Here is a 27,242-nt window from a genome sequence, read left to right on the forward strand (position 1 = left end):
CTGAAATAATTCACAACAATGCCATGGCAATAGACTGTGACTCAGAGGATGCACCACGGGCCCAAATGCTCTGACTGGAGTGCAGAACAGACCAAGACTTATATGCAACATTTAAAATGAATAAAGCAGCCTTTAACACAGTCAGAATTGACCATGTATCTACTATGAGCAGAACCTTTCTGCGGGAAAAACTCCAGCAGTTGGTTATACGTAATTATTAGCATGATAGTTAAGCACACTGGCTTTATAGTCAAATGTTAATTTACATTCTGCATGAGTGAGCCTGGGCAAGTTACTTAACTTCATACTCTCTCTAAACTTTAATTTCTACCCTATTGAATGTGGGACTATAACTGTACCTACCTCAGATCACATGAGATAATGCGCTTGGCATAGTGCCTGGCCCATACGTACAAGGGCTTGCTCATCGTTGTCATTTACTTTACAAGACTGATGGCCTTCCACTCATGTAGAATACCAAGCTCTCTCTTAGATTTGGACACAGAACCAAGTTAAAAGCACTAGGGAACTCTAAAAATGGTCTTCACTCTTTCCCTGTGGAGTGCCCTTCCCTAGAGACCCCACTTCCTTTGATTCCTACTATCACGGTCCGAGTAGAAGTGGAGTTAAGGGGTTCTAATCCAAATACAAAACACCTCAGGTTTATATAAGGCAAGCTGTGGGAGCCCAGGTTCTGAACTACCAGGCTTGGTTCTAGAGGACCTGGGAAGATGTCTGCAAGGGGAAGTGTTAGGAAATGTAGAGCTGTCACAACCTCTGAGATCCACTTCTTTGAAGGTTTGATCTTTTGTCTTTTAAAAAGAGTTATTTCCCTACAAGCACAATGGATGACTAGTCAAGGCTGAACCCTTCAGTCAATGAAAGGACACTTTATTGCCACTGAGTGGTCAAAGTTGCCTGCACTTTGAGAGTCAGGTTAAGTGGGTTTAATCACATCCTCATCTAGCTATCTCTCTTTCACCTCTTCTTCTGCCAACTCATTCTCATAGGGTCTCACCATTTTTGTTATTGTTAAACTAAGGTGAAATTTATGTAACATGAAATTAACCATTTTAAAGTATATAATTCACAGGCATTTAAGCACCGTCACATTGTTGTAAAACTGTATAGGGTCTCACCTTTCATCCCCAAACAACTGATCAAGGCATTTTCCTAAACAAAAACATTGAAGGTACTTCCCTTACTAAGAGAAATTCTGGTGTCAGCTGCCTCACCCCCATCCTGCCCTAGCGCCCCAACTTTCCTTAAACCTTGTTCTTCCACGGATACAAGTCTTTTCTATATTTGAGGGGAAGATGCCAGATGCCATCAGTTTCTTATCCTTTTGGAGAAAGGGATATAATTTGTTTAAAAAAAAAAAAGCTGTGAAATATTTAATAGATTTGTTTACAGAAGGTGATATTTACAAAAATAATTTTTAGCTTTATTTACTACTTAATGGAATATCAGCAACTTACTTGCAAATAATTCAGCAAGTATATACATATACATACACATATATATATGTATATATAAACAAAATGAACAAATGTTAAATTTTAGTGGTTGGTACATGGTAATATTATTCCAACTGATACATATGTTAAGGCTGGGTTGAGTAAAACTCATGGAGCAGAGCTTTTTTGATTAGATAGTTTATAGAAAATGGTATAAAAATTTGTTACATACTAAGTTTTAGGACATACTTGGTGTCAGCCGCAGTCCTTACGCCAAATTATTCAAATTAACCAAACCTGTTAACAGATCCAAGGACCGATTGGTCCTTCTGAGACAATCCTATTAGAGAATCCCAGAAGAGCAAGAGCAATGGACGCATCCCTCCTAAGAATATCACGCACAGGTCACCTCCTCTCCTGGGAACAGCACACATGCAAAGTGGACAACGCTCACGACAGCATTCATCAGAGCCATAGGAAAACCCCACGAACACAGAATGAAGTAAGGTTGAACAAATATCTGCTGAGCACCAGTTTAGTGAACTGATGGTGCTAGGTATTGTGCACATGCTGAAATGTACAGGATATGGTTCCTGTTTTGGGGTTAATTACAACTGGATCAGGGAGAGAATGTGTTTAAATGTGAAAAGCTAAATAGCACCACAACATTTAAAGGGCAATTACTCCATTGTTGGTGGGAATATATATAAATTAGTAAAACCTTTAATGGAGGGCATTTAGTAACATCTATCAAAATTAGAAATGCACGCACATAACCCTTGGACTCAGAATTTCAGTTAAATGGGTAGAAATGTATCTTACAGATACATTTATGTATGTGCTAAATGATATATGTATAAAAATAATAATTGAAGCATTATATAAAACAGCAAAATTTCTTAAAAAATTTAAAACCCTAAGTATGCATTGATAGAAAACTGGTAAATTAATCTATGGTACATGCATTAATGAAAAATTATGTAGCTGTTAAACAGAGTTAGGTGGCTTTATAGGGACTGATACAGAATAATCTCTAAAATATAATGTTAAAGCAAAAATAAACAACTGGGACTACATCGAACTTAAAAGCTCTGAGCAACAAAGGAAATAATCGAGGAAGTAAAAAGGCAACCTACAGAATAAGAAAATATTTACAAACCATATATCTGATAAGGAGTTAACACCCAAAATACATATAAACTACTACAAATTAATAACAAAAAAACAAATAGCCCTATTTAAAAATGGGCAAAGGACTTGAAGACATACAAATGGGCAATGAACATATGAAGAGATGCTCACTAATTATCAGGGAAATGCAAATCAAAGCCATAATAAGAAATCACCTCACATCTGTTAGGATGGTCATTATTTAAAAAAATAGAAAACATCAAATGTTGGTAAGGATGCAGAGAAATTGGAATATTGTGCATTGTTGGTTGATGGGACTGTAAAATGATGCAGCCATTATGGAAAATAGTATGAAGGTTCCTCAAAAAATTAGAAATAGAATCACCACATGATATAGCAATGCTACTTCTGCGTATTTATTCAAAAGAACTGAAGGAGATATTTGCATTACTATATTCATGCCAGCATAATACACAATAGCGAATAGGTGGAAGCAATTTAAATGTCCACTGACAGATGAATGAATAAAAAATTGGGGTGCTTATACACAATGGAGTATCATTCAGCCTTTAAAAGGAAAGAAATCAATAAACCTCCTAGAAGAAAATATAGGCAAAACATTATCTGACATACATCTCAAAAATGTTCTCCTAGAACAGTCTACTCAAGCAATAGAAAAAAAAGCAAGAATAAACAAATGGGACCTAATGAAACTTACAAGCTTCTGCACAGCAAAGGAAACCATAAGTAAAACAAAAAGACAACCTATGGAATGGGAGAAAATTTTTGCAAATGAAACCAACAAAGGCTTGATCTCTAGAATATATAAGCAGCTCATATGACTTAATAAGAAACAACCAAACAACCCAATCCAAAAATGGGCAAAAGACCTAAACAAGCAATTCTCCAAGGAAGACATACAAATGATCAATAGGCACATGAAAAAATGCTCAATATCACTAATGATCAGAGAAATGTAAATCAAAACTATGATGAGATATCACCTCACACCAGTCAGAATGGCCATTATTCAAAAATCCACAAATGATAAAAGCTGGAGAGGCTGTGGAGAAAAGGGAACCCTCCTACACTGCTGGTGGGAATGCAGTTTGGTGCAGCCACTGTGGAAAACAGTATGGAGATTCCTCAAAAGACTAGGAATAGACTTACCATATGACCCAGGAATCCCACTCCTGGGCATATATCCAGAAGGAACCCTACTTCAGGATGACACCTGCACCCCAATGTTCATAGCAGCAGTATTTACAATAGCCAAGACATGGAGACAGCCTAAATGTCCATCAATGGATGACTGGATAAAGATGTGGTATATTTATACAATGGAATACTACTCAGCCATTAAACCTGACAACATAATGCCATTTGCAGCAACATGGATGCTCCTGGAGAATGTCATTCTAAGTGAAGTAAGCCAGAAAGAGAAAGAAAAATACCATATGAGATCGCTCATATGTGGAATCTAAAAAAACAAACAAACAAAGCATAAATACAAAACAGAAATAGACTCATAGACATAGAATACAAACTTGTGGTTGCCAAGGGGGCAGAGGGTGGGAAGGGATAGACAGGATTTCAAAATCGTAGAATAGATAAACAAGATTACACTGTATAGCACAGGGAGATATACACAAGATCTTATGGTAGCTCACAGAAAAAAATTTGACAATGAATACATATATGTTCATGTATAACTGAAAAATTGTGCTCTACACTGGAATTTGACACAACATTTTAAATGATTATAAATCAATAAAAAATGTTAAAAAAATAAAAGGAAAGAAATCCTGCCATATACTACAACATGGATGAAACTTGAAGATATTATGCTAAGGTTAAAAAGTCAGTCACAAAAGGACAAATCCATGATTCCATTATATAAGGTAGGTAAAGTGGTCAAACTCATTTTACTTACAGAAAGTAAAATGGTGGTTTCTAGGCTGGAGGAGGGGAAAATGGGAGTTTTTGCTCAATGGGCATAGAGTTTTAGTCATGCAAGATGGGGATCTGCTGTATAGCAATGTACATATAATTAATAATGGTACTTTAGACTAAAAAGTTTGTAAAGAGGGCAGATTTCCTATTAGGTGTTTTTTTAACCATAACTTAAATACATACATACATATCTTTATATAGTTCTAAGTGAAAAGAAGACAAAGAAAACTACAGGTAGTGTGCCAACATTTGTGTGTGTGCATATTCTATATAAATATATGGTTAAGTAGGCTTAGAACATATTTGCAAGGATACAGAAACCTGTAAGAGTGGCTGCTTCCAAAGAGGAAAACCAGGAGCTTGGGGCAGGAGGAGGGAAGCAATTTCATAAATTTTGACTTTGTATCACGTGCATATTACCAATTGAAATATGAAATACAAAAGCAATGTTTGAACACAACAGGAAATATATTACAAGACACTAATGATATATACCAACAGAATCATAAAGATAATAAGGGCTAGGTTGGGTAGAGGATGAAGTATTTACAAGGTGGGATTTGATCTGGGTCTTGGAGAATGGGAAGTATCCAGACAGAGGAGAGCAAGGACATTCTGGGTGTCTATGTGGAAGTCCGAGTTGGGAGAGAAGGACAGTGGGAGTAAAAATGTGGAAGCAATGAAAGGCAAACCAAGTGCCAGACAGCAGAACAGCCCCAGTGTAGAGTAGAATGCAGGTAAGAAAATGATGAAATGCAGTTGAGTGCATGAGGCAGGGAAGTCATATTATGAAAGCAGGATTCCAAGGAGACAAGCGGACAGCAATAGATGGAATGGATGGGAAGCCAGACACCTGCTAGAAGCACTCCAGTGGCTGTGCATTAAAATCATCTGGGAGGCTTTAAAAGTAGGTATTAATGCCTGGGCCCTTCCCTCCAGAGATTCTGATTTAATTGATTTGGGATGGAGTCTGGACATTGTCATTTTTTAAAGCTCCCCAAGTGATTCTAAAGAGACTTGTGTTGAGAATCACTGCAATAATCAACAGGCACAAAGAGACGAAGTCTCATATTCAGGTGCCAGCAGGAGGCTGGGGATAGGATAAAAGCAAATGTAGGAGACATGTCAAAGGAAGAGCTGATATGGTGACAGATGGGAGGTAAAGAGTGAAAAGATATATATAGTCTGTTAGGTTCCTTTGTGTTCATTCAACAAATATTTATTAAGCCATTCCCAAGTGCCAGGTATCATTCTAGGGTCTGAGATTTGGTGATGAACAAGACAGACGATTCCCAGTTCTTACGAAACTTGTAGTCTAGTGGACACAGATACAAGCAAATAAACTTGATTTCCAGTAGTGTCCTGTATAACAGGGTAGAGTTATAAAGCATGACTGTACGTTGGGGGCTGCTTGTTTACATCAGATAGTCAGGGAAGATCTCGCTGAGCGTGTGATATTTGAGCTGAGGCTTGAATGATGAGGAGCGAGGCTTGCAAAGGTCTTTGGAGTGAATGTTCTAACAAGGAAAGACAGTAAACACATGGGAACAAGTTTGTTGTGTCCAAGGGACAGACCTGCCTGTGTGCTGAGAAGAGTGAAAGACGGATACAAGTGGAGGTCAGAGAAATAAGCAGGTAGACAAAAGAGGGCCTCGCAGGCCATGGCACAGTGAGGTGGGACACCGTGGGAGGAAAGTAAGCAGGGTAGTGACAGGATCTGATTTACATCTTGAAACAACTACTTTGGCTGCACTCTGAAAATGGATTGCAGGTGGCAGGAATGGAAACAAGAAAACTAGCTGGGAGGTTAGATTAAAATAGTGGGGCCACTGACAGACATGGGGAAACTGCAGAGGGGAACAGATCTGAATATGTTGAGCTTGAGGTTACTGTGCAGCATCATCCAAGCAGAAATGTCCCAGAGCAACTAGAAATATGAGAAATAGGTGAGATTTAGGTTGTACCTACTAGCTGGGGAGCTACTTCCGAGGAGTCTGAAGAAAAGCAGGTTAGATGACACTATAGGAATCTAACAACGTTACCCAAAGAGGAAATTAATAAGACTTGGAAGAAAGGTTTCTAGTGGTGGGCCGGAGGGTTCTGTAATTAAGTCTTGAGTCACTGAACATTTTTATCGGTGAATGGGATGAAGACATGGCAGGATAATGAAGAATGTCCAAAAGCAGGGAAAAGTAACTGAGGCACTAGAATCAAGAGTCAAAAAAAATCTCACCTGCTGGAAGGATGGGCTGACGCTAACAAGATGGTATTCAAACAGATACACAGACAGGTAACGGGGGGGGTGTGTGTGTGTACAAGGCGCTTTTGTTGACCACATACTTTATAAGCCTAGCGTAACGTCACTGTGAAAAAGCTGATGTAAAGTCAGAATATCATAATATTTATTACAAAACTACAAAAATTACTCTTCTGGGGAAGAATATATCAGTAGTGAAAACAAACCGCATTGCTCAGGATTATTTCTAGAACACTATTTTCCGGTCAGGCTGCTGACCAGGCGGCTGAAGGGAGAAGAGATATGCGGTTCGGAAACTACATGATCTGAGGAACAGTCAAGTAATGAAACTGTTCATATATTCAATTCAGTGCTCAAGCTTTTCCCAAATATCACATAATCTAACTTACAGACACAAAGTGTATTTCCCCCAGTGAAGAGAAAATTCAGTCTTCAAACATTGAAGGTCTTCAGAGGATTAAGAGAATTAAAGAAACTTGTCCAAAATTAGAAAAGGTAGAGCTAGGATTTGAACACAAGTAAGTTTGACTCCAAAACCTTTAATATGTGTATATTTATCTTTGTGTACATATATATGAAAAAAATACATAAATTTTCCATTGAGTCCAGCAGTTTCACATATAAGTCTACCTGAAAAGGTTCAGTCAGAAAAAATCCAAGGAGTATCTAAGCTTTTTTTCAGGCAAGAAATGTGCCTTATTTACCTTCACACCTTTAGGACCAGCAAGACTCCTAGTACATAATATGTGCTCTGAAACTGTTTGCTCAGCCCCTTTGCTTGTGTTGTGCATTAGTTCACTGATCAACAAAAAACATATACACATGCACCCAAATGGGAAATACTTCTCTGCAAGTCTTTTTCCTTCATAGCATTCCATATCAATGCTTTCTAATCCATCTGTCTTTTTTCCCTGGCAACTCAATTTCCCTCTCCACCCACTTACTCTGTCCCACAGGCGAATTAACTTCTCACTCCCACCTGTCCCCCTGGCCATCAGCCAAGATGAGTCTTCCTGCTGCTCATAATTGCTCATCCTGATTGACAGCCTGGCAAACGAGGACACTGGATCATGACGATAGCAAAAACATAGAGTGTTTAGGAAGGGTGAGAAACAAAGAACTCTGATCACAATGAAGAAACCACATCCACAATATCTTTACACATCTTTCATCAAAATTTTGTTTTCCCATTTTTCTACTTCATTATGGAAAGATTATATGTAGGAGGATTGTGATAGAAAGATGAATAAATTATGTGTTTAAATTAGAAAAGCTAATTTCTTAGGACGACAGAAGGTTCTGAGAAATTCTTAGACCAAAAATTATGACATCTAAAATCTAGGCAGAGTAACTTGCAGGGAACAAAGTATGTTTCCAATAGGGGTAATTCTAACACAGCCAGAGTATTGTCAACATGCCAAGAAGAAAAACAGGTTAAAATTATTTGAGTTCTTTTGCTTCTAGCATCTATTTCCCATTTCCATACACTGTACTGGCCGTATCAGTACTGGAGACAGCCCAAATGGAAATACTCTGCACACTCAGCTACCCATAGATTATTTAGTAGCCTGACCCTGCAAATACACAGGGCAGACGATGGAGAAGAGAAAAACCTGTTTACCCTAAAAAGAGATCCTCCAAATTCATTAACTTCCCATACAATGCTCATCATTTCATTTGTGCTCACATAACCTTATCCCTAGGCGCTGAAATGAATGGCTTCAGGGTCAAATGGCTACAGCACTTCCCCCGATGGGGGAATACATACCTCAAATATAAAATTGCATTGGTGCAAAGGACACATTGAGAAAGAAGTGACTCTTTCCCACCAGATCTCTGCTCACTTCACCCACCACCCATTACCCCCTAAAATAGGGAAGAAAAAAGTTCTTCTGCATACCAGAAATTGACAATTGTAACTGACTATAGACTTCAGTACAAAAATATAAAAAATATTTTTAAAAGTTCTTAGAGGTGGATGATTTATATATAGGTAAATATAGAACACAAGATTTTGCAAAGATAAAAATATTTTTTAGGAGCACTTGAAGGCCAATGATTAGCTCAGTTTATCAAGAGGCATGTGTAAGGTTTACCTGAAAATGGGTGGTTTCTCTTTGCTTCTCCATTGGTGAACATACCAAGGTACTAAACTTAAATTTAAAAGGCACCATGGTCACAACATTGTAAAATGATTATAAATCAATAAAAAATGTTAAAAAATAAATAAATAAAAGGCACCAAGGTAGGAAGAAACACTAGAGTACAGGAGCAAAGCCAGAGAGGCTGGGGTGACCTGGTAAGTTGCTACCCATCAAATGCCATTAGGAATTTCCCCCAGTGGGGGAATACACAGGACTTTCAAGACTTCAGTTCTACACCTAGATTGTGCTGACTTTCAGATTCTACTTCTAGATGGAAAAGGAAAAAAACAACAAAGATTTCCAGACCTTGGGTGTTTAAAGGGCCTTCACACAGTAAATCAACCTACTGCTGTCTTGTTTTCTCCGCAGCCAGACTGAAATAATACAGCACCAGCAGAGGTGTGAATTACCCCCATTCATCTTAATGGAGTGTTAACTTCAAAGGCTTGTTTTAACCATTTAAATGCTAAGCTCATGAGTAAACATTCTGTTAAAAAAAAGTACAATTTAAACATTCACCCTCAACATACGAAAGTAATTTATATTCTCAGCACTTCGTCTTCTAATTTAGCAAACAAGTCTCCAAGTGTTAGAAAAATATATATTTTGTGCTTTACTTAGTTTTATTTTAAATAGTTATTACCTAATAAATTATGAACATTAAGCCTATAATGAGAAGGCCTATATTTCCTGAGAAAAATGCTGAGGAGTCCTTGAACAAGGTTTTCCTTGAAATTCTGGTGAAGGGGGCACTGCTGTTACCAGTCATCTTACTAGTTTCCTCCAAACTCACAGGGAAAGTGGAAACTCCAGACAGGCAACTAGATAAGGCAGAATATTAAGGTAAAACAAAAGCAAACACTTCTGCAAATATTTTCTGCTGATAATAAGTTTTGCACAGTGTTCAATAGGTTACATGTCCCTCTGCCAAACCTCCCAGGATCCCACCCCATGAGCAGGTGACAAATGTATTAATTGATGCCCAGCTGTCATCACACTGAACATTTGCCCCAGGGGGCATCCTTGCATCTGTTGCAGATTTAGGGTTATTTTAGTATTACTGGGACTAGATTTATTTTAGCAGCTGAACACCTATTTGTATTTTGGATCTATAATTTCATAAACAGAAAAAGAGTGCCCAAGAATTAGCCAATAGATGGGCTTTAGCTGACCTGAAGCTACACGGGAGGCCAAGCCTGGCTGTGCCCCTGGGACCATGCTAAGTGCCTAGTTTCAGGAAGGCATTAGGAGGAGAGTACAGCTGGGGCAGAAATGTGGGAAAGCACTAAAAAGAGTGCACACGGGGCCAGTTCTCCTGTGAATGAAGGCTAGAAGAAGGTTCTAAACGTCTTAGTTGTACAAGATGGAAGATGAAGAAATTTCATGTCCCTGACTGAAAACAAATTCATTTTACAGGTCCAGATGAAGGGATAAAAGAAAGAAAGGGGATAAATACCTAATCTATTAAGAGAGCCTGTTTTGGTCTGCACCTAATTTATACAAGGTCATTTAATCCTCTGAACACAACCCTGTATAATTGGTATTAACTCCATTTAATACCTATGTGAAAGTGGAAGCTTTGAGAGGTTAAGCAGTTCGCCTAAACTCACTGAGATTTTCATCTCAGCCTTCCTAACCCCAAAACTTGGACATTTTCCATTACTCCATGCTGCTCTCAAGTTGCTGAAGAAGTATCTTAACTCAAAAGAGCAGCTCAGTTGTCAAATTTTTAGCCTATTTCCTAAGTGGGAAACAAGGGGGCACCTGCAGAAGTGTGTATTTCCATATATGCAAATTGACACTTTGCATGCAATTTCCTACTTTACATGTGCACAGGGGTAGGATTACATTTTTAAGATACACCCTGGTTTTGGAAGGCTGCTAACAAGGTATCCTTTCCATAGAACACTCCTGGAGGGGAGGGATCTGGCTGCTGGTCTCCAACCAGAAATAAGTCACATCAACGGGAAGACAGGAATGATCTATAACTTCCAAACAAAATAGAATAGAAATCATCAGTATTTGTCTCTGTTTGCTAAGTAGAAAGTCACATGTTCTAGTGACAAATGAGAAAGCTCAGAGAACTTTCAAATCCACAGCCAATCATCGCAGCTCTATCTTATACTGCACAACAGAGGAAAATCACAAAAGTTTCTTAGTCAGGATTTGGAGGCAAGGCAACACAAACAAACAAACAAACAAATAAAAAAACCAAGTGGCATAATCTCATAGTTTTGTTTTTAGTGAGCAATGTTGACATTAACCTACACATTAAGATTCAATTTTGTATGTAAACAATGTACTGATTTCTTAAAAAAAACAAAGAAACATTGACTCAATATATTTAATAATATTAAAAAATTATCTGCAAAAGACACTGTTAAGAATGAAAACACAAGCCAATGACTAGGAGAAAATCTTTGCAAAACACATTTATGATAAAAGACTAGTATCTAAACTATACAAAGAATGCTTAAAATTCAACCACGAGAAAACAACCCATTTTAAAAAATCTGAACCTCACCAAAGAAAATATACAGATGGCAAATAAGCATATGAAAAGATGCTCAACATAATAATTCATTAGGGAAATACGAATTAAAACAACAAAATACAATTACACACCCATTAGAATGGCGAAAATCCAAAACACTGACAACACCAAATGCTGGCGAGGATGTGGAACAATGAGAACTCTTCATACATTGCTGGCAGGACTGTAAAATGTTACAGCCACTTTGGAAGGCAGTTTAGCAGTTTCTCACTAGACTAAATATTCTACCATATGATATAGCAATTGTGCTCTTTGTATAAACCCAAATAAGCTGAAAACTTATGTCCACACAAAAATCTGCATACAAATGTTTGTAGCAGCTTTATCCATAAATGACAAAATTTGGAAGCAAACAAGAAGTCATTCAACAGGTGAACGGAAAAACAAACTGTGGTACATCCACACAATGGAGTATTATCAGTGATAAAAAGAAATGAGCTATCAAGATACGAAAAGAGACATGGAGGAAATTTAAATGCATATTGCTAAGTGAAGACAGTCTGAAAGGTTAGAGCTGAATGATTCCACTAAATAACATTGTAGAAAAAGCTCCTAGAGCTCATGGCTTTTTTGGAGACAGTAAAAAGATCAGTGGTTGACAACGTCTGCATCAAAAGTAAACCCTAATGTAAACCATGAACTTAAGTAAATAACAATGTATCAATACTGGCTCATCAAGTGTAAGAAATGCACCTCACTAATGCACGATCTTTGCCAGATGGGAAAATATGGGTGTCCTGGGAATGAGGGGATATATGAGAACTCTGTACTTTCTGCTCAATTATTTCAGTAAACATTAAAATTACCCTAGAAGATAAAGTCTATTAATTAAAAAAAAAAACCCACAACAAAAGATGCTCAACATTTTTAAGCGCATTTTGAGTTTGTTTCTTATTTCGATTAAAACCACTATGTCTACTTTCCCTTACTCACTCCCATTTTGTTGTGCTTTTCTGTTAATGTTTGCAAAAATGTCAAGCCCTACGAAGAGGATTCATCCAAGGTGCCTTCCAGAATAATCCCTTTTTTGCATAGGGAGGTAACTTACTCTTCATGAGAAGTGGGAAAATATTTTTTCATTTAGTAATCCAATTAAAAATAATGAGTGCTAAACTAAAATTACCAACCAAAATACCAAAGATGAGCAAAACAAACGCCTGTGGAAATAAGGAAAAAGATAAAGAAGAATTAGAGTATTTTTTTAAACCTCCGCCCTCTCCAATAATGTAGGTTAACAGTTCAAAATACATTAACTTTCTTCACGTAGTTAAAATACTTAATTATAAAATGACAAATTATTTCTTAAAATAAGATGCTTAAAAGAAACAAAAACGAACCTACCCCCAACTTTTTCCATGAGAGAAAATCCTCTCTGCTCAATTTAAGATAAAACAGCCCTGGGAATACAAAAATCAAACACGTGGATGTACTGGAACCTTAAAGTGGGAAGAGAAAAAAAAAAAAAAAGAATATTGCAAGATTCAGATGTGAGGCTGGATGACAATTTTATGTTTTATTATATGGATTTTTTGAAATAGAAAACTTACCAACTATACCAAATACATTCCTAATGTCAGGAACATAGAGTGCAAATAAAACAATGATAATATTGAGTGCTATAGTGATCAAAGAATGGCGAGTCCACGAGAATGGGAGATTGGAGAAAAGCATCATCATTAAAGCTTTCCTTGCCTGTATCACAGAAAAAGAAACAGATTTAAGCAAAGAGAAAGTGACAAAACCAAACTACTTGCTTAGGGAAACACACATATGGTAGTTACTATGATAATCTCATCCCCTAAACCATTTAGATTCCAAAAATACAGCATAAACTATTATTATAAGGTGTTTATTGCACATAAACTAAGAAATACACCTATCTGTGAGAGCTTCATGAGAATTAATTTGCTTTGATTCTTGAAAAAATTTTCACATGCACTTCCTTTAGGCTGCATAATTTTCAAAATTACCAACAATAACACTGTGTGATGAAATCTCAGGGTATCCTTTTCATTAAATTCAACAGATAAAGGAATAAATGGTTTAAAATTGAAAAAGAAATCATGCCAGGGGACAGAAACACCATTTACTGTTTTATGTTATAATATGTCTCACAGCATGTAAATAGGAAAACTAGTTCATGACACTTCCCGCTGCTACGGCAGGCAACAGGCAGTCACATCCCACAAAGGTTTATCCGGTCCCCATGCCACTGATGGCGCTGCAGTCCACAAAGGGAGAAGGCAAAAAATTTTGAAGGCCCAGTTCTTAGGGAACTCACTGTTTAGAGACTCAAACATCCATGGAGAAGCATGTGTACCCAAAGCCAATGATTCCATTTTCTCAGAAATTCTTAAGATTCTTACATACGGCAACTAAATGCAGAGTGAAAAACTGTTCTGCCCCTTAAATTCTAATTCTAGAGCAAATAAAATTTGTGACTAAGACTAAACTAGAGCGTCTGTGTGAAAATAAATTTCCAGTAAACCAGAAGGAGTTTATTTTTTGCTGATTTGATTTTTCTTCTTCACGCACATTCTTTTGAAAACAGAATATAGAATTAAAGGGGGAAAAAAAACCCCAAACTTTAGAAGAACTATAGTCTCTAAATTGGAAACAATGCTGTGGGACAGCGTAAATCTAAACTAAATCTGAAAAAGCACAAATTAGCTTAGTGGTTCACTGCTATTTTTGTGCTTTCATGGGGCCATACACAAGTATGAGGTCTTTGATCAATTACCTGACAAATGAATAAGATACACAAGATTAGATGTGATTCAAACATTCTAGTCTGTAAAGAATTAGTGTTGCCATATTAGGGAGCTGCTACACTGAGCAACAAAACCTTTAAGAGAATACTTACAGGGAAGTGGATTAGAGGCACTGTCAAAAGCACAGCAAATAGTATGCATAACTTCACAGTCGTGACAGCAACATCATGTGGCAAGTATTTACTATAACCCTGTAGTAATTCTGACGCCACTTTGTCTGAAAATTTAAAAAATAATAAGGGTCACAATATAAACTACTAAGATGTCAATAACAGTGACATTATTTTCCTTTGCACAAACGGATCCTAACAGAGTTTGGATGCTCAGGACCAAAGCCATCTCTGGCCTTTTTCCTATCTTACGAAACACAGAGACATTAGTTAAACATCTTCTTGAAACCTACAATCTTGTCTTTTAGTGAAACTAGAAATTAGCACAGGCAGAATCTCTAACATGATGACAATGAATATATATTAAAAATTATTTATTTTGAGCTTTTCCATCATCTGAAGGTTTTGAACATTTATGTTACTTTGTAAAGTGCTTTCACGTGTCCTACAGAATTTGGTCCTTACAACAATCTAAGTTAGGTAGTTGCGCTAAAAAGCATTAACTGACTTGCCCAAGATCATACAACACAAAGGGGCACACCTGGCAGAGTTGTGCACCCAACTTTCTTTTTTTTTGGTGGCAAAGTCACCTTTTCCTCAATATCACAATGCCTTCTAGAATCTTACAGCGTTTTGGGCATGTTACCTGTTACCTGTTTCAACATTTCATCTGTACATTCATCTGTTACAAGAGGATGCAGTTTAGGGTAACAACTTCCTTAGCAAGCCAGCGTGTAGTCAGTGACAGAACCTGTCCATGCTGGCCACACTTCACTGCACAGTATTCTTCCAACCTCACGTCTTCCTCACCCCAAGTCAGACGAGGGGTATGAAGACTGAGAGTTCTCAAGAACACTCCATACTGTTGCCTTGTAGGGATAGATGAGCTTGTACTTAAAAGAGAACGCTCTTCTTCTTTTTTTTTTTTTTTTAATTTGACAGCGTATGTTTTGGAAAAGTTGCTTTGGAGGAAATAAAAAAAACAAATCAAACACACCTCTGTTCTCAAAGACCTTAACATTTACAGGAGCAATAAGATGAACACAATCATGAAACAGAAAGTGTATAAACACAGATACACACTCGAGTGTCAGAAGAAGGTCTAAGCAAAGAGCTATGGTGATTCTGAACAGGGAAAGATAACTATGGCTTTGGGATCCATGTAGAAGAAATCCAGGAAGACTTGAGTAGGGTCATCATGATACGGTGAGCAGCAGGGGAGTAGAGGGCCTTGACTTCTGGTATCACACAGACTAATGTTCAACTCCTACCAGCAACTTATCTTCTCTGAGTCTCTTGGGTCTTACATCTGTAAAGTGGGGGCAATACTATACTGACCTGTAGAGTTACTGAGAGCATTACATGAGTTACTCGATGTGTGCTGACATTCAAAGATGCAGGGGGGAGAGTCTCTCTAGGACCAAGACCTACACTAGCAGGAGCCCCAAGGTAGCCAAGGGAATATGCATCTGAGAAAATGAGCAGCCCAGCAGCACCAGAGCAGCTGAGAGAGTGTGCCGCAGAGCAGAGACTAGTGGGTGATAAGCTGGAAATGCATTTAAGACCCAGGAGAGAGCTCTTCTCAGGGTCTGGACTCAATCCGGCAGGCCACAGAGATGCAACGACTTCCAAAGAAAAGCATATTATGATCTGAACTAAGCAGGAAGACAGATTGGAAGAAAAAGGGGCCTCAAACAGGAGTAACAGTTAGAAGGCTACTGTCATAATCACTGAGAGGTAATGCGAATTCAAACCAGATCGGTAACAATGGAAATGGGAAAGAAACTGTCTAAAGTATCACACATACCCAACATCAGGTGGGACTATATGGACCAGGTAAGAGATCAGAAGAGCCAGGGAAGCTGAATTCTAGTCCCAAATCTATGAGATACTTGTGAGTCTTTGGAGAAATATGGCAAACTATTTTATTTCCACTTTCTGAATCATAAAAAATGAGCTATTAACATTTATTGCTTAACAACTTTGTAGACTTTTAAAACAGTCTGGTTACTATGCAACATTTGGGTATTGGCCTGGCTCACCAGAGGAACACTTTTTCTTCCTCATCTTATAATGCTTTACCATCTATAATCAGAGCCAGTATTATTAACCTAGGTACATACTTATTGGTCCCTTTCATCTGACAAAATTTAGATATTAACTACGCCTTGAGAGCACTAAATAAAAGGATCCCAAGCAGCTTCAGAAGCCTGAAGAACCAGGTGCATTACAAATTCAAAGTATCTGTTGCATGTCTACGTTCTACTTTCCCAAGATAAAAACCTTTCTCCTGAGCCACTCAGTTGTGTTCTTAGCTGAGCCTTAACACATGTAAGGGATAGAGTACAACACACTTTTCCGGATTCAGACAAATCTCTACAAAGCTCAGTAAGGACCTGACGGTGATCTCCTCAAGTTATACAATCTATTGAAGTCAGGAGGCTGTCCTGTTTAATGCACACTGTCAGAGTATGAAGTTTATAAAGATTACCACTGAGTAACAGAAAGATCACTGGATTAATAATCAGGAGACCTGCCACTAACTGTGTGACAGGCCACTTCACCTCTTGGACTTCAGCTTCTCATCTATACAGTGAGTTGAAGGCCCTGACCTGTGACAAGCCCTTCTGACAAGGGCTCAGGCTCAACCAGCAATTTCTTTCTATAAGATCAAAAGCCACTGCCACTCCAATAGAAATATACCATAAAAGCTTTTCTCTGGTTATGATTAACAACCCAGAAAAGAAACACCGTGAATAGTAAATCAGTATCTGAATCTTCTTCTGTCTTTGGAGAAGGAATTACTTTTATATCGTTCTTTCTTTCCTCCTATCTATGTGTCTATCACCTATCTACCTACCCACCATGTAATTTTTTCTTAGATGTATATTTCTCCATTACATAAAATGTGGCTATTTTGAAGAATGTGCATTGCTGAAGAAGGGTTGTCAGAGACAACAGCTTTACTTGGTAACCAGGAAAATCTCTGTGTAGGGAACATTTCCTGCACATGATGAAAATATTTAGCCTCTCTATTTAAACAAAAATAGATAGATAGATAGATAGATAGATAGATAGACAGATAGATAGATAGACAGACAGACAGATAGACAGACAGAGAGAGAGAGAGAGAGAGAGAGAGAGAGAGAGAGAGAGAGAGAGAGATGCCTGGAGCTTAAGTGAGCCAGGCTTTTCCAAAAGTTCACTTTGAGAAAACACTTGGAATGAAGGGGATCTGGGTTCCATGGCATAACTCCCGAGGAGACAGCACAGTAATACAGGCACTGACTCTGGAAAGAGTCAGAATTGGATTCAAATCCCAACTCATTATTCATTAGCTGTGGGTGCTGGCCAAACTGCCCAACCTATATGAACATATACCTTGCAGAGTTGTTGTAAGGATTAAGTTAGGCGATGTATGTAAAACACCTGGCACTTACGTAATAAATGTTAGTTCAAAAAAATGTATTAGCATCCATCATTCTTCCACTTCCCTTCCAATCTAAGCTTTCTTACAATTTAACACAGCTCCTAACATCTCGTGGTCATTTATGTAACCATTTTCAGCTATCCTGGAGACTGTAGGTCATTTGAGGTTTTTTCCATATAGCTCTGTTTATCTATAGGGAAGAAAAGGGGGTTCATTTTTGGACTTCTTCTCAATTTTGGAGATCCCTAAATATAATAGTATTTGTGCCAGGTGATAATTTTAATTTACAAAAATATATAGTTCTACTAAGTTTTTGCTGAATCTCAACAGAGACCCTGCTATACTATCTTATTGCTATAGAAAAGTCTTACTGAGCTCAAGTCTATACAAAAACAAATCCAACAACCAAAAATAGAGTTTACGTGTTTCAAGAATTTTGTTTCATTAACAATGATCAAAGTTGAACAATCTGTTAACTTTCCTTTAGTGTATCCATGCTCATGTTGGAAGTAAGAAGTAATGCTCTTCCTGATGTGCACGGAGCTCCACCACTCTTATCCGACAAAACACAAACATGCAAGAGCAGATTTAGATTAATGAATCGCCTTTATTACCGTTGAAATGACAGAGAGATAGCAAGAAAAGACCTATAAAGAACAAATAGAATTTTCTCACACACTGAAAACTCCAAGATAACACACTGTATACTGAAAAGTTACCATATTTAAATTAAATTTCATTAACGATAGTAAGAAGAAAAGTACAGTGGTGAAAAATAGAGTACCTGAAATTATGAAATAATGACACTAACAATGGTAAAAATAATGTATCACACTAGCAGCAGCAGCTCTCCTTTGTGGAAGACTGCTATGTGCCAGATATTGTAACCAGCCTTGTACACACATTTACTTCCTCTTCAGTACAACTCTATACAATTACCTCTATGTTGAAGATGAGGAGATAAAGATACTGCAAGGTGAAGTGTCCTGTTCAAGGTCACACAGCTGGTTAGAGCCAGGTAGTTTTTTAAAAATCGTTATTTGTTGGATTTCAAAATCCATACTCTTTCCACCGGGCTTAAGAAAGGTGGCTATGAAAGTAAATGTTGTCCAAAAACCTGTCATACTTGGAAAAACTCTGGGAGGTAAGCAAAGCACCATGACAAGCCATCGTGGATGTCTAAAACCTGAAACACATGCACAAGGCTATGGACCATGAAGTCAGAGTCATAACAGCTAAATATCACCAAAGTAATAACAGCCATCTACTTGGAACGTTGTTATAAAAGCATTCATATAAAAGCACTCATAAACTGAAAAGTGTATCCAAGAATTTGACAAATGGAGTGTAATTTGTTATAATGTGTCTGTTAGCAAATAAAACAAGAGAGCTTACAATTTTTTTTCCTGTTCTAGACTTCTAAGTTTTACTTTTTCTTGAGATTCTTATCATTAGAGGAAAAAACAGACCAAGTGTGTAATTTTTCAAAAATAAAGAAAAGAATATTTTACTTTTATTTTATGAATTGAAAAGAATCCTTTAAAAATTTAGGAAGCAAGGTCATGGCACATCACAGAATGCACTGGCAGAAACATGTGAATTAAGCCCAAAGGCAGAACTCTCTGACATCTAAGTGTACAACTACAGTCCACTGCAAAACCCTGTCCTTTCTTGACTTGTTCTTCTGCAATTAAGATGACCGATTCTCCCAACCTCCCCAACTGCTGAACTAGAGTCTAAGATACTGAATTCTCAATTTAAAAGAATTGTTATTGTACATTTTCTTCTTGTAGAAAGATTTCACTGTCCACAAGCCTGAGGTTTTACTTTGGTGTTTAAGAAAACTTTCATATGAAGTTATCATTCTTTAACTTGATCCACCTTTTTAAGAGAAAGAAAATCAATTCTTTGAGGCCCATGGAGCCACCACAGTAGTGCACTGAATTCCGGCAGCCTGAACAGATTAATCTGCTAATGAAAGGCAGAAACAAAATCCATATTCAGGTGTGAGATCAACTACAGAACAATTTATTCTATGATCTATAATGAACGTAATATACTTACCATAAAAAGTGAGGTACCCAAAGAGTGCAGATACAAAATAAACGAGAAAACTTAAAGCAATGGCTGTATTGGTTACATTCTGCATTCTTTTCTTAGAAGGGCTAAAAGACAAAATGGCACAAGTAGAATCAATGCTCTGAATTATATCTAAATAAATAAGTATCTCCCAAGCCATTCAAAAGGATTCCTTAATCATTCAAGACCTAGTTCTTTAATAACTACACACAAGAGTTCCTGATTTGAAATGGCTGCACAAGGGATTACGCTTCTAAGAAACATTCCCAAGTTGGACAGAACTAACTCTTGGTTCTTTTGTTTTAAACTAACACTTAGAATCCAGCGATGGGAGGGAAGGAGTCATAGATGAGAATGTTATTCAATCTGGAAGTCCTAGAAGTAAAAAGACATACTTAATACATTTAAAATATTCCAGGAATCTGTAGTACCTTTGAAGTTCACAGTAAATAGGCAATATTGAGGTATGGCAGAGAAATGAAAAAGCCATGGTTGGTATGGCATAAGCACTCTGAAAAAAAATGTTTAAAAGATGAAATTATTAAATGCTATTCTGTTGAAACCACAACTTCATTTGACAATAAATTCAGTGCTCTAAAAAAAAATCGATTTAGTTAAAATTTATTTCGTCTTTCATGAACACCTGTTTGTAAGTTTTTTTTTTAATGAGACACACAATTATGGTCACCAGCAAATATTTCACTTGATAGCTGCATTGTCTGTACTAGCCAAAATATCTCTTGGCTGCTTCCAAACCATGTTGTTTTTTTACTACGATCACTGCTGCTTCTACATTATTTGGGTAAGATAGAAGTAACTTAGGTAAGATAGCTAATATTTAGGTAAGATTAAATAATATCAGTCTAGAAATGATCTTATTGTAATTTTCAGTCTTTCCTAATGTATGCATTAGAAAACTGAGCAGCAATAATAGATAATGCTTTTGAACGTTTCACCAGCTCAATCCAAGCACCAACTTAATCTAACAGAATAGTGAATATATTAATCACATCTTAGCATCTTTGACTAGAGTCTCTTTCAGTGGGAATGAACGTGATTAACTGAGACCAACAAATTCTTAGAGATTTGTTGGAATATATGATCATAGTTTTTGTTGTCGTCATTAATTTCAAAAGTTAAGAACCAGAGGAAGTTACAAAACAAACAAAAGTTACCATCTAAGTGAAAATACTGTCTTTACAAAATGGATAGTAATGATTCACTTTCTCTTTTCTACTCTAAAAAAAACTTCCACTTAACTAACTAAAGGCTCATTCAGCAAAAGAAGTTCCAGATGACTGAAGACCTATCTTTGAACATAAGGCCTCCTAAACATCTGAAGAGTGCTGGGAGGAAGGAAAGCTGTAGAGTTTCCTGAAGCTGGATTAGGGGAATGCAAGTTTAATTCACAAATTCTCTTTCATATATTGCTCAATTTCCTGGCTTGTCAATTACCCTACCTGGATCTTTAAGGCACAAGGAGGCCTTTACCATGTAACCTCCCTTGTGGGGCCAGAGAGGCATTTCTCACTTAAAACTGGGAATAAAAAGGAAAATTCTGGAGGAGCTACCACATTGACACGTCACACTAAGCGAGTTGCATATGAGTGGAGGGGATTCTAGGATCAAAAAGCATACATGAAGAAACCTGCTGCAGTAGGAAGCCATGGAGCGCTTCCAGAACGATAAGGCAGAGGTCATCTGGATCACAGTTCCTGGCTCCTCTGCTGATGCTCAGGACTCTTGCAGGCATTCCCAGTGTCCTAGGGCTCTCAGGGAAGGCAAGGGGACTTGGTCTTTCAGCCTCCACTACAGACATCATAAATTTCAACTTCGGAATGTTGGCCAGAAAACATATTGGCAGTGCTCAACTGCTGGTCCAATGATGAGGCTGTTTAGCCACAGACCGAGGTTCTACTCACAGGGGAGGAGTTTTGGATATAATTGGCTATTTAGCTTTACAAGTCCAGAGGGCAACAGGAAGTCTGTATCCACAGAGGACCTTATTGGCCAGACCAGACATTCGGTAAATCTGTTCTTTTAGGCAGTGGCCCATTTAAAACAGGCTCCATTTAAAAGCATGCCAAAAAAGCGAGGCTGTTTCATAATGGGCCACCCTGTGTTAAATAATATTATTCTTCTGGTAGGCAACCCTATACTTAGCACTTTCACGAAAATTAATTAGTTACAGGTACAAAGACCTAAGAGACCCTGTTACACAAATCTCTTAAAACTTGAAATGCGAAAAATCAACCCAAAGTATCTGTTAATAACTTACACACCTCTTTGGAGAAATGAAAAAGCTTTGGTTTACAATCATCTGTAGCATTTGAAATCTGTTTAAGAGGATTGAGGGGAAAGAGAGAAACCAACGGTTATTAAAAGTCAGAATACATAAAAAAAATGATGAGTTTATTACTACTAGGCTTTCAAATAAAAGTATTTCAAAACAAAGTTTCCAAATGCAATATTGCCATTACTTTTTTATTAATCAGGAAAAAAAATCACTATTAGTTAGATTTTTTCTTTTTAACTTAAAAAAAGAAAAGGAAGAAACTTCAAAAAAATTACCTGGAAGTGTTGCTCCACATAATTTAATGTCAGAGGACAGGGGATGGACCATTTTTTAATTATTATCTGTAAGAGTGAGTAGAATCAGCACTCAGGTTGTATCTTATAAAATGCATGACAAGAAACAAATTTCAAATAGGTTATCATTATTTCAATTAATCTAACACCATACCAAATAATATGCTAACTAACAGAAGAGTCTCTGTTCCTATAATTTTCCCTGTTAGAATGGGGTCATCATTTGACACGGTCACCTGCGGAGGGGGAGGACGGAGGTCCTGCGTCTCTGTTTCATGGAGATCTCCCCCATTAAAGACTGAGAGTACTCTTGTGTCAACTTTCAAAACTCCAATAGTATCAAGGCATTTTTTAAAAAATGCAACTCAAAATGGGAACATGACTTTTTTTAGTGACAAAATAACAAGAATATGGCTATTTGTGGACTTGGCATCAATGGCAGATAAAAAACAGTTTTAGTAGTTTTGGAAATGGCCACAGGCAGGTGCAAAGGGAGAGGCTTAGGGATTTCTGAAGTATAAGCACTGTCCCCTCCCTTGCTTTTTCAGAGGTATCTTACTTTTGGTGAACGTGAATGAAGCTGGCTAAGAGTAAGAGCACACAGCTAGGGAACTAGAACTGGTAAAAATATATATATTTTTTAATTAAAAGAAATCCAGAAGGATGCTACTTCCTAGAAACAATAAATGAAAATGTTTCAGGATTTTATACTTAATTGTCGACATAACCTGCTCCTAACCCTACAGTTGGGTTATGTCAACATTACCATTGTTGTAGTTGTTTCAGGGCACTAATTACTCTGTAAATACTTGCTCCAGGCTGAAACCCAGCAAACAAAAGAGCTAAGGAGAATAAAGGAAGCATCTGTCCTTCTCAGCAGAAGGCCAGTAAGTAAATACTATTCTTATTTGGTATTTATCTAGTTTGGGATTTGAATTGATTCAATCAAAATTTTATGCAGTGACACAAAACAAACCTAAGGACAACATATGCTTTTAGGATTAAGTAATGAGTGAACTAAAAAACTTCTCTTAATTAAAACCCTCACCAAGCTGGGGTGGGGGTGGGGGGAGGAACTGTACGGATAAACTAGGGCAAGTTGCTTTAACATTTCTAGGTAAGTTTTCAATATGAAATAAAACTAAATGGTCAATTTATCAAGAGGAAAGGAAAAAAATCAAAAGTGATAATTTCACCGTTTTTTTTTCTGGTGTGTTTCCCCAGAAAGGATGAGGATGGGGTGGAGGTTGAATCATGGTGGTTACTGGTCTCTGTTCAGCCCTGCTCCAAATTCAGCTTCTCACATTTCCCCCTATTGACAGTGGTTGGCAGCAGCAGCATCCCAGCATTTACTGCTTGTGTACCAGATACTTGGATAAGGTCGGTATATGAGCTACCTCATTTGTTTTATCAGCTGCTATTACTAGCCTTGCAAATCAAAATATTTCAAAACATGTTCCCAAATACAATATAATTATTTTTTATTAATTAGAAAATATTATTAGCAACCTGATTTTATGTTAACATAAAATTCAGTTATTACAGCTAATTTCTCTGCAGAGACCCATCCCAACCTCAAGCCTGTGGGTGGAGCTGGGTGGGCAGAAGTGATGTCCTATAAAGCAGAAGTATAAAACAGGAATGGAAGACACCCAGCCCAAAGAGTAAGCGGAAGCCCTGCTCAGACTGAAGGCAGAACACTGTAAGAAGACAACTTCAGGTGTTAGAAAGAAAGACGAGGGGAAAAAGAAGATTAAGCATTAAAAACACTTCTTCAGTTGCACAAAAGGCCCTTCTCTCTGCTCCAAGTTCTTCTCACTTTTCAAGGCTCAGCTCAAGTTTTATTTCCTTCCACATCCTTCTTTATTCTAGCTGTTGGAGATCCTTCTCTCAACTCTTGTAATTCTGAAGCAAATTAATCAACACTTTATTATGTATTGACTACATTGTTCTCTGTTTTGTTCCTAATAAATTTATCTTATTTCCCCAACTAGATTGATGGATCCTTAAGAGTAGTGTCCAGGTGAAATTCTCACAACTCTATAATGTCTGCCATAGTGCTCAGCAGAAGGAAACCCAAGCCTGACCCAAATCCATTCAAACAGCTCTCTATTTTCACTACTGACTTATTAAAATATTATTTCAGATATTAGTATTAGAATACTAATCTGTATTCAAGACAGAACTTTTAGAAAAAAATGGAAATTCATTTATGTTCAAAATGGACCAAAAAAGTTACCATCATTTCAGCCACTGCTAAAATAAAATTTACTTTTAAAATTTTCACTATTTCAGCAGGGGCAAAAATTTATGTCAAAAATTTTTAAGCAAAATAAGGAACTGGGACACCAGATACAAGTATAGGTTTTGATTTGCATTATTCAGAGAGCATAACTTCAGAAAATAATAATTTTCTGAATTGATTTTTTAAAAATGTAATATAATATTATACAGATTCACAAATACATATTGACAAAAATAATCAATGATAAAATTGGAATTCTTCAAAAAAATTTTTGGGTTAATATATACATGTTCCCTTTTCCTAATCACTATGTATTTTAAAACCCAATTACTTAGAGAGTCTAAAATAAATACAGGCACATCTCATTTTATTGTGCGAAGCGCAGATACTGTGGTTTTTTTTATGGATTGAAGGTTTGTGTCAGCCCCGTGCCTATAGGCACCATTTTTCATGAGCATTTGCTCACTTCATGTTTCTGTGTCACAGTTTAGTAATTCTGACAGTATTTCAACCTGTTTCACTATTATCATATTAGTTATAGTGATCAGTGATCTGTGATCCGTGATCTTTGATGCTACTACTGTAACTGTTTTGGGGTGCCATGAACTGTGCACATAAGATGGCAAACTTACTGCATGAATGTTGAGTGAGTTCTGACTGCTCAACTGACTGGCACTTCCCCTGCCTCTCTGCCTCTCCTCAGACTTCTCTATTCCCTGAGACACAATAATATTGCAATTAGGCCAATTACCAACCCTATAGTGGCCTCTAAGTTCAAGTGAAAGGAAAAACTGCACGTCTCTCACTTTAAATCAAGAGCTAGAAATGATTAAGCTTAGTGAGGAAGGCTTGCTGAAAGCTGAGAAGGCCAAATGCTAGTCCTCTTGTATCAAACTGTTAGGCAAGGTGTGAATGCAAAGGAAAAGTTCTTGAAGGAAATGAAAAGCGCTACTCCAGTGAACACACAAATGATAAGAAAGTGAAACAGCCTTATTGCTGATATGGAGAAAGTTTTAATGATCTGGAGGGAAAATCAAACCAGCCACAAAATTCCCTTAAGCCAAAGCCTAATCCAGAGCAAGGCCTAACTCTCTTCAATTCTGTGAAGGCTGAGAGAGGTAAGGAAGCTGTAGAAGAAAAGTTTGAAGCTAGAAGAGATTGGTTCATGAGGTTTAAGGAAAGAAGCCACAGCTCCATAACACAAAAGTACAAGGTGAAGCAGCAAGTGCTGATGTAGAAGGTTTAAGAAATCATCCTGAAGATCTAACTCAGGTCATTAATGAAGGTGGAAACAGTAAACAATAGATTTTCAATGTGGACCAAACAGCCTTCTATTGGAAGAAGACACCATCTAGGACTTCCATAGCTAGCGAGGAGAAGTCAATGCCTGGCTTCAAATATTCAAAGGATAAGTTGGCCCTATTGTTAGGGGCTAATGCAGCTGGTGACTTGAAGTAAAGCCAATGCTCATTTACCATTCCAAAATCCTAGGACCTTTAAGAATTATGCTAAATCTACTCTGCCTGTGCTCTCTATAAATGGAACAACAAAGCCTGGATGACAACACAACTGTATAGTTTGCTGAATATTTAAGCCCACTGTGGCTACCTACTGCTCAGAAAAAAAGGATTCCTTTCAAAATATTACTGCTCATTGACACTGCACCTGGTCACCCAGAGCTCTGATGGATGGAGAATGAGATTCATGTTGTTCTCATGCTGAAGTAACATTCGCTCTGCAGCCCATGGATTAAAGAGTAATACTGACTTTCAAGTCTTATCCTTTAAGAAAACATTTCATACGGCTATAGCTGCCAGAGATGGTGATTCCTCTGAAGGATGTGAGCAAAGTAAGTGGAAAACCTCTGGAAAGGATTCACCACTTTAGATGCCATTGAGTACATGTGTGATTCACGAGAAGAGGTCAAAACATCCACATTAATAGAACTCTGGAAGAAGTTGATTTCAACCCTCATGGATGACTTTGAGGGTTCAAGACTTCAGTGGAAGTCACTGCAGATGTGATAGAAGGAGCAAGAGAACTAGAATTGGAAGTGGAGCCTGAAGATGTGACCGAACTGCTGCAACCTCATGATAAAACTTTCATGCATGCAGAGTTGCTTTTTATGGATGAACAAAGAAAGTGGTTTTGTTTTTTTTTTTAATGGCGGTACTGGGGATTGAACCCAGGACCTTATGCATTCTAAGCACATGCTCTACCACTGAGCTATACCCTCCCCCCTAGAAAGTGGTTTCTTGAGATCCCTTCAGGAGGGATCTACTCCTGGTGAAGATGCTATGAAGATTGTTGAAATGACTAAAAAGGATTTAGAATATTACATAAGCTTAGTTGATAAAGCAGTGGCAGGGTTTGAGAGGACTGACTCCAATTCTGAAAGAAGTTCTGTGGGTAAAATGCTATCAAACAGCACTGCGTGCTGCAGAGAAACGGTTCATGAAAGGAAGAGTCAACTGATGCAGCAAATTTCATTGCTGTCTTAATTGAAGACATTGCTACAGTCA

At 37.5% G+C, this 27,242-nt stretch overlaps 1 protein-coding gene and 1 non-coding gene across 5 annotated transcripts in view; both read right to left on the reverse strand.

The window, feature by feature from the left end:
• Positions 1-11,163: 11,163 nt before the first annotated feature.
• SLC38A6 (solute carrier family 38 member 6) overlaps positions 11,164-27,242 on the reverse strand; it is a 59,612-nt gene continuing 43,533 nt past the window's right edge. For all 4 annotated transcript variants that reach the window (XM_010962232.3, XM_074365433.1, XM_074365434.1 and 1 more), the window contains 8 exons: positions 22,458-22,523; positions 22,169-22,222; positions 20,318-20,397; positions 19,872-19,972; positions 14,360-14,484; positions 13,044-13,188; positions 12,838-12,932; positions 11,164-12,653 (listed from right to left, as the gene is read on the reverse strand). In XM_010962232.3, coding sequence (XP_010960534.1) covers positions 12,573-12,653; positions 12,838-12,932; positions 13,044-13,188; positions 14,360-14,484; positions 19,872-19,972; positions 20,318-20,397; positions 22,169-22,222; positions 22,458-22,523 — 747 coding nt within the window. In that variant the 3' untranslated portion in view covers positions 11,164-12,572. The remainder of the gene's footprint in view (positions 12,654-12,837; positions 12,933-13,043; positions 13,189-14,359; positions 14,485-19,871; positions 19,973-20,317; positions 20,398-22,168; positions 22,223-22,457; positions 22,524-27,242) is intronic.
• TRNAS-AGA (transfer RNA serine (anticodon AGA)) lies at positions 26,885-26,957 on the reverse strand. Its single transcript has one exon. It is a non-coding gene; the product is annotated as a tRNA-Ser (tRNA).

This window comes from Camelus bactrianus, chromosome 6, assembly GCF_048773025.1.
Source record: "Camelus bactrianus isolate YW-2024 breed Bactrian camel chromosome 6, ASM4877302v1, whole genome shotgun sequence".
Taxonomy (NCBI): Eukaryota; Metazoa; Chordata; class Mammalia; order Artiodactyla; family Camelidae; genus Camelus; species Camelus bactrianus.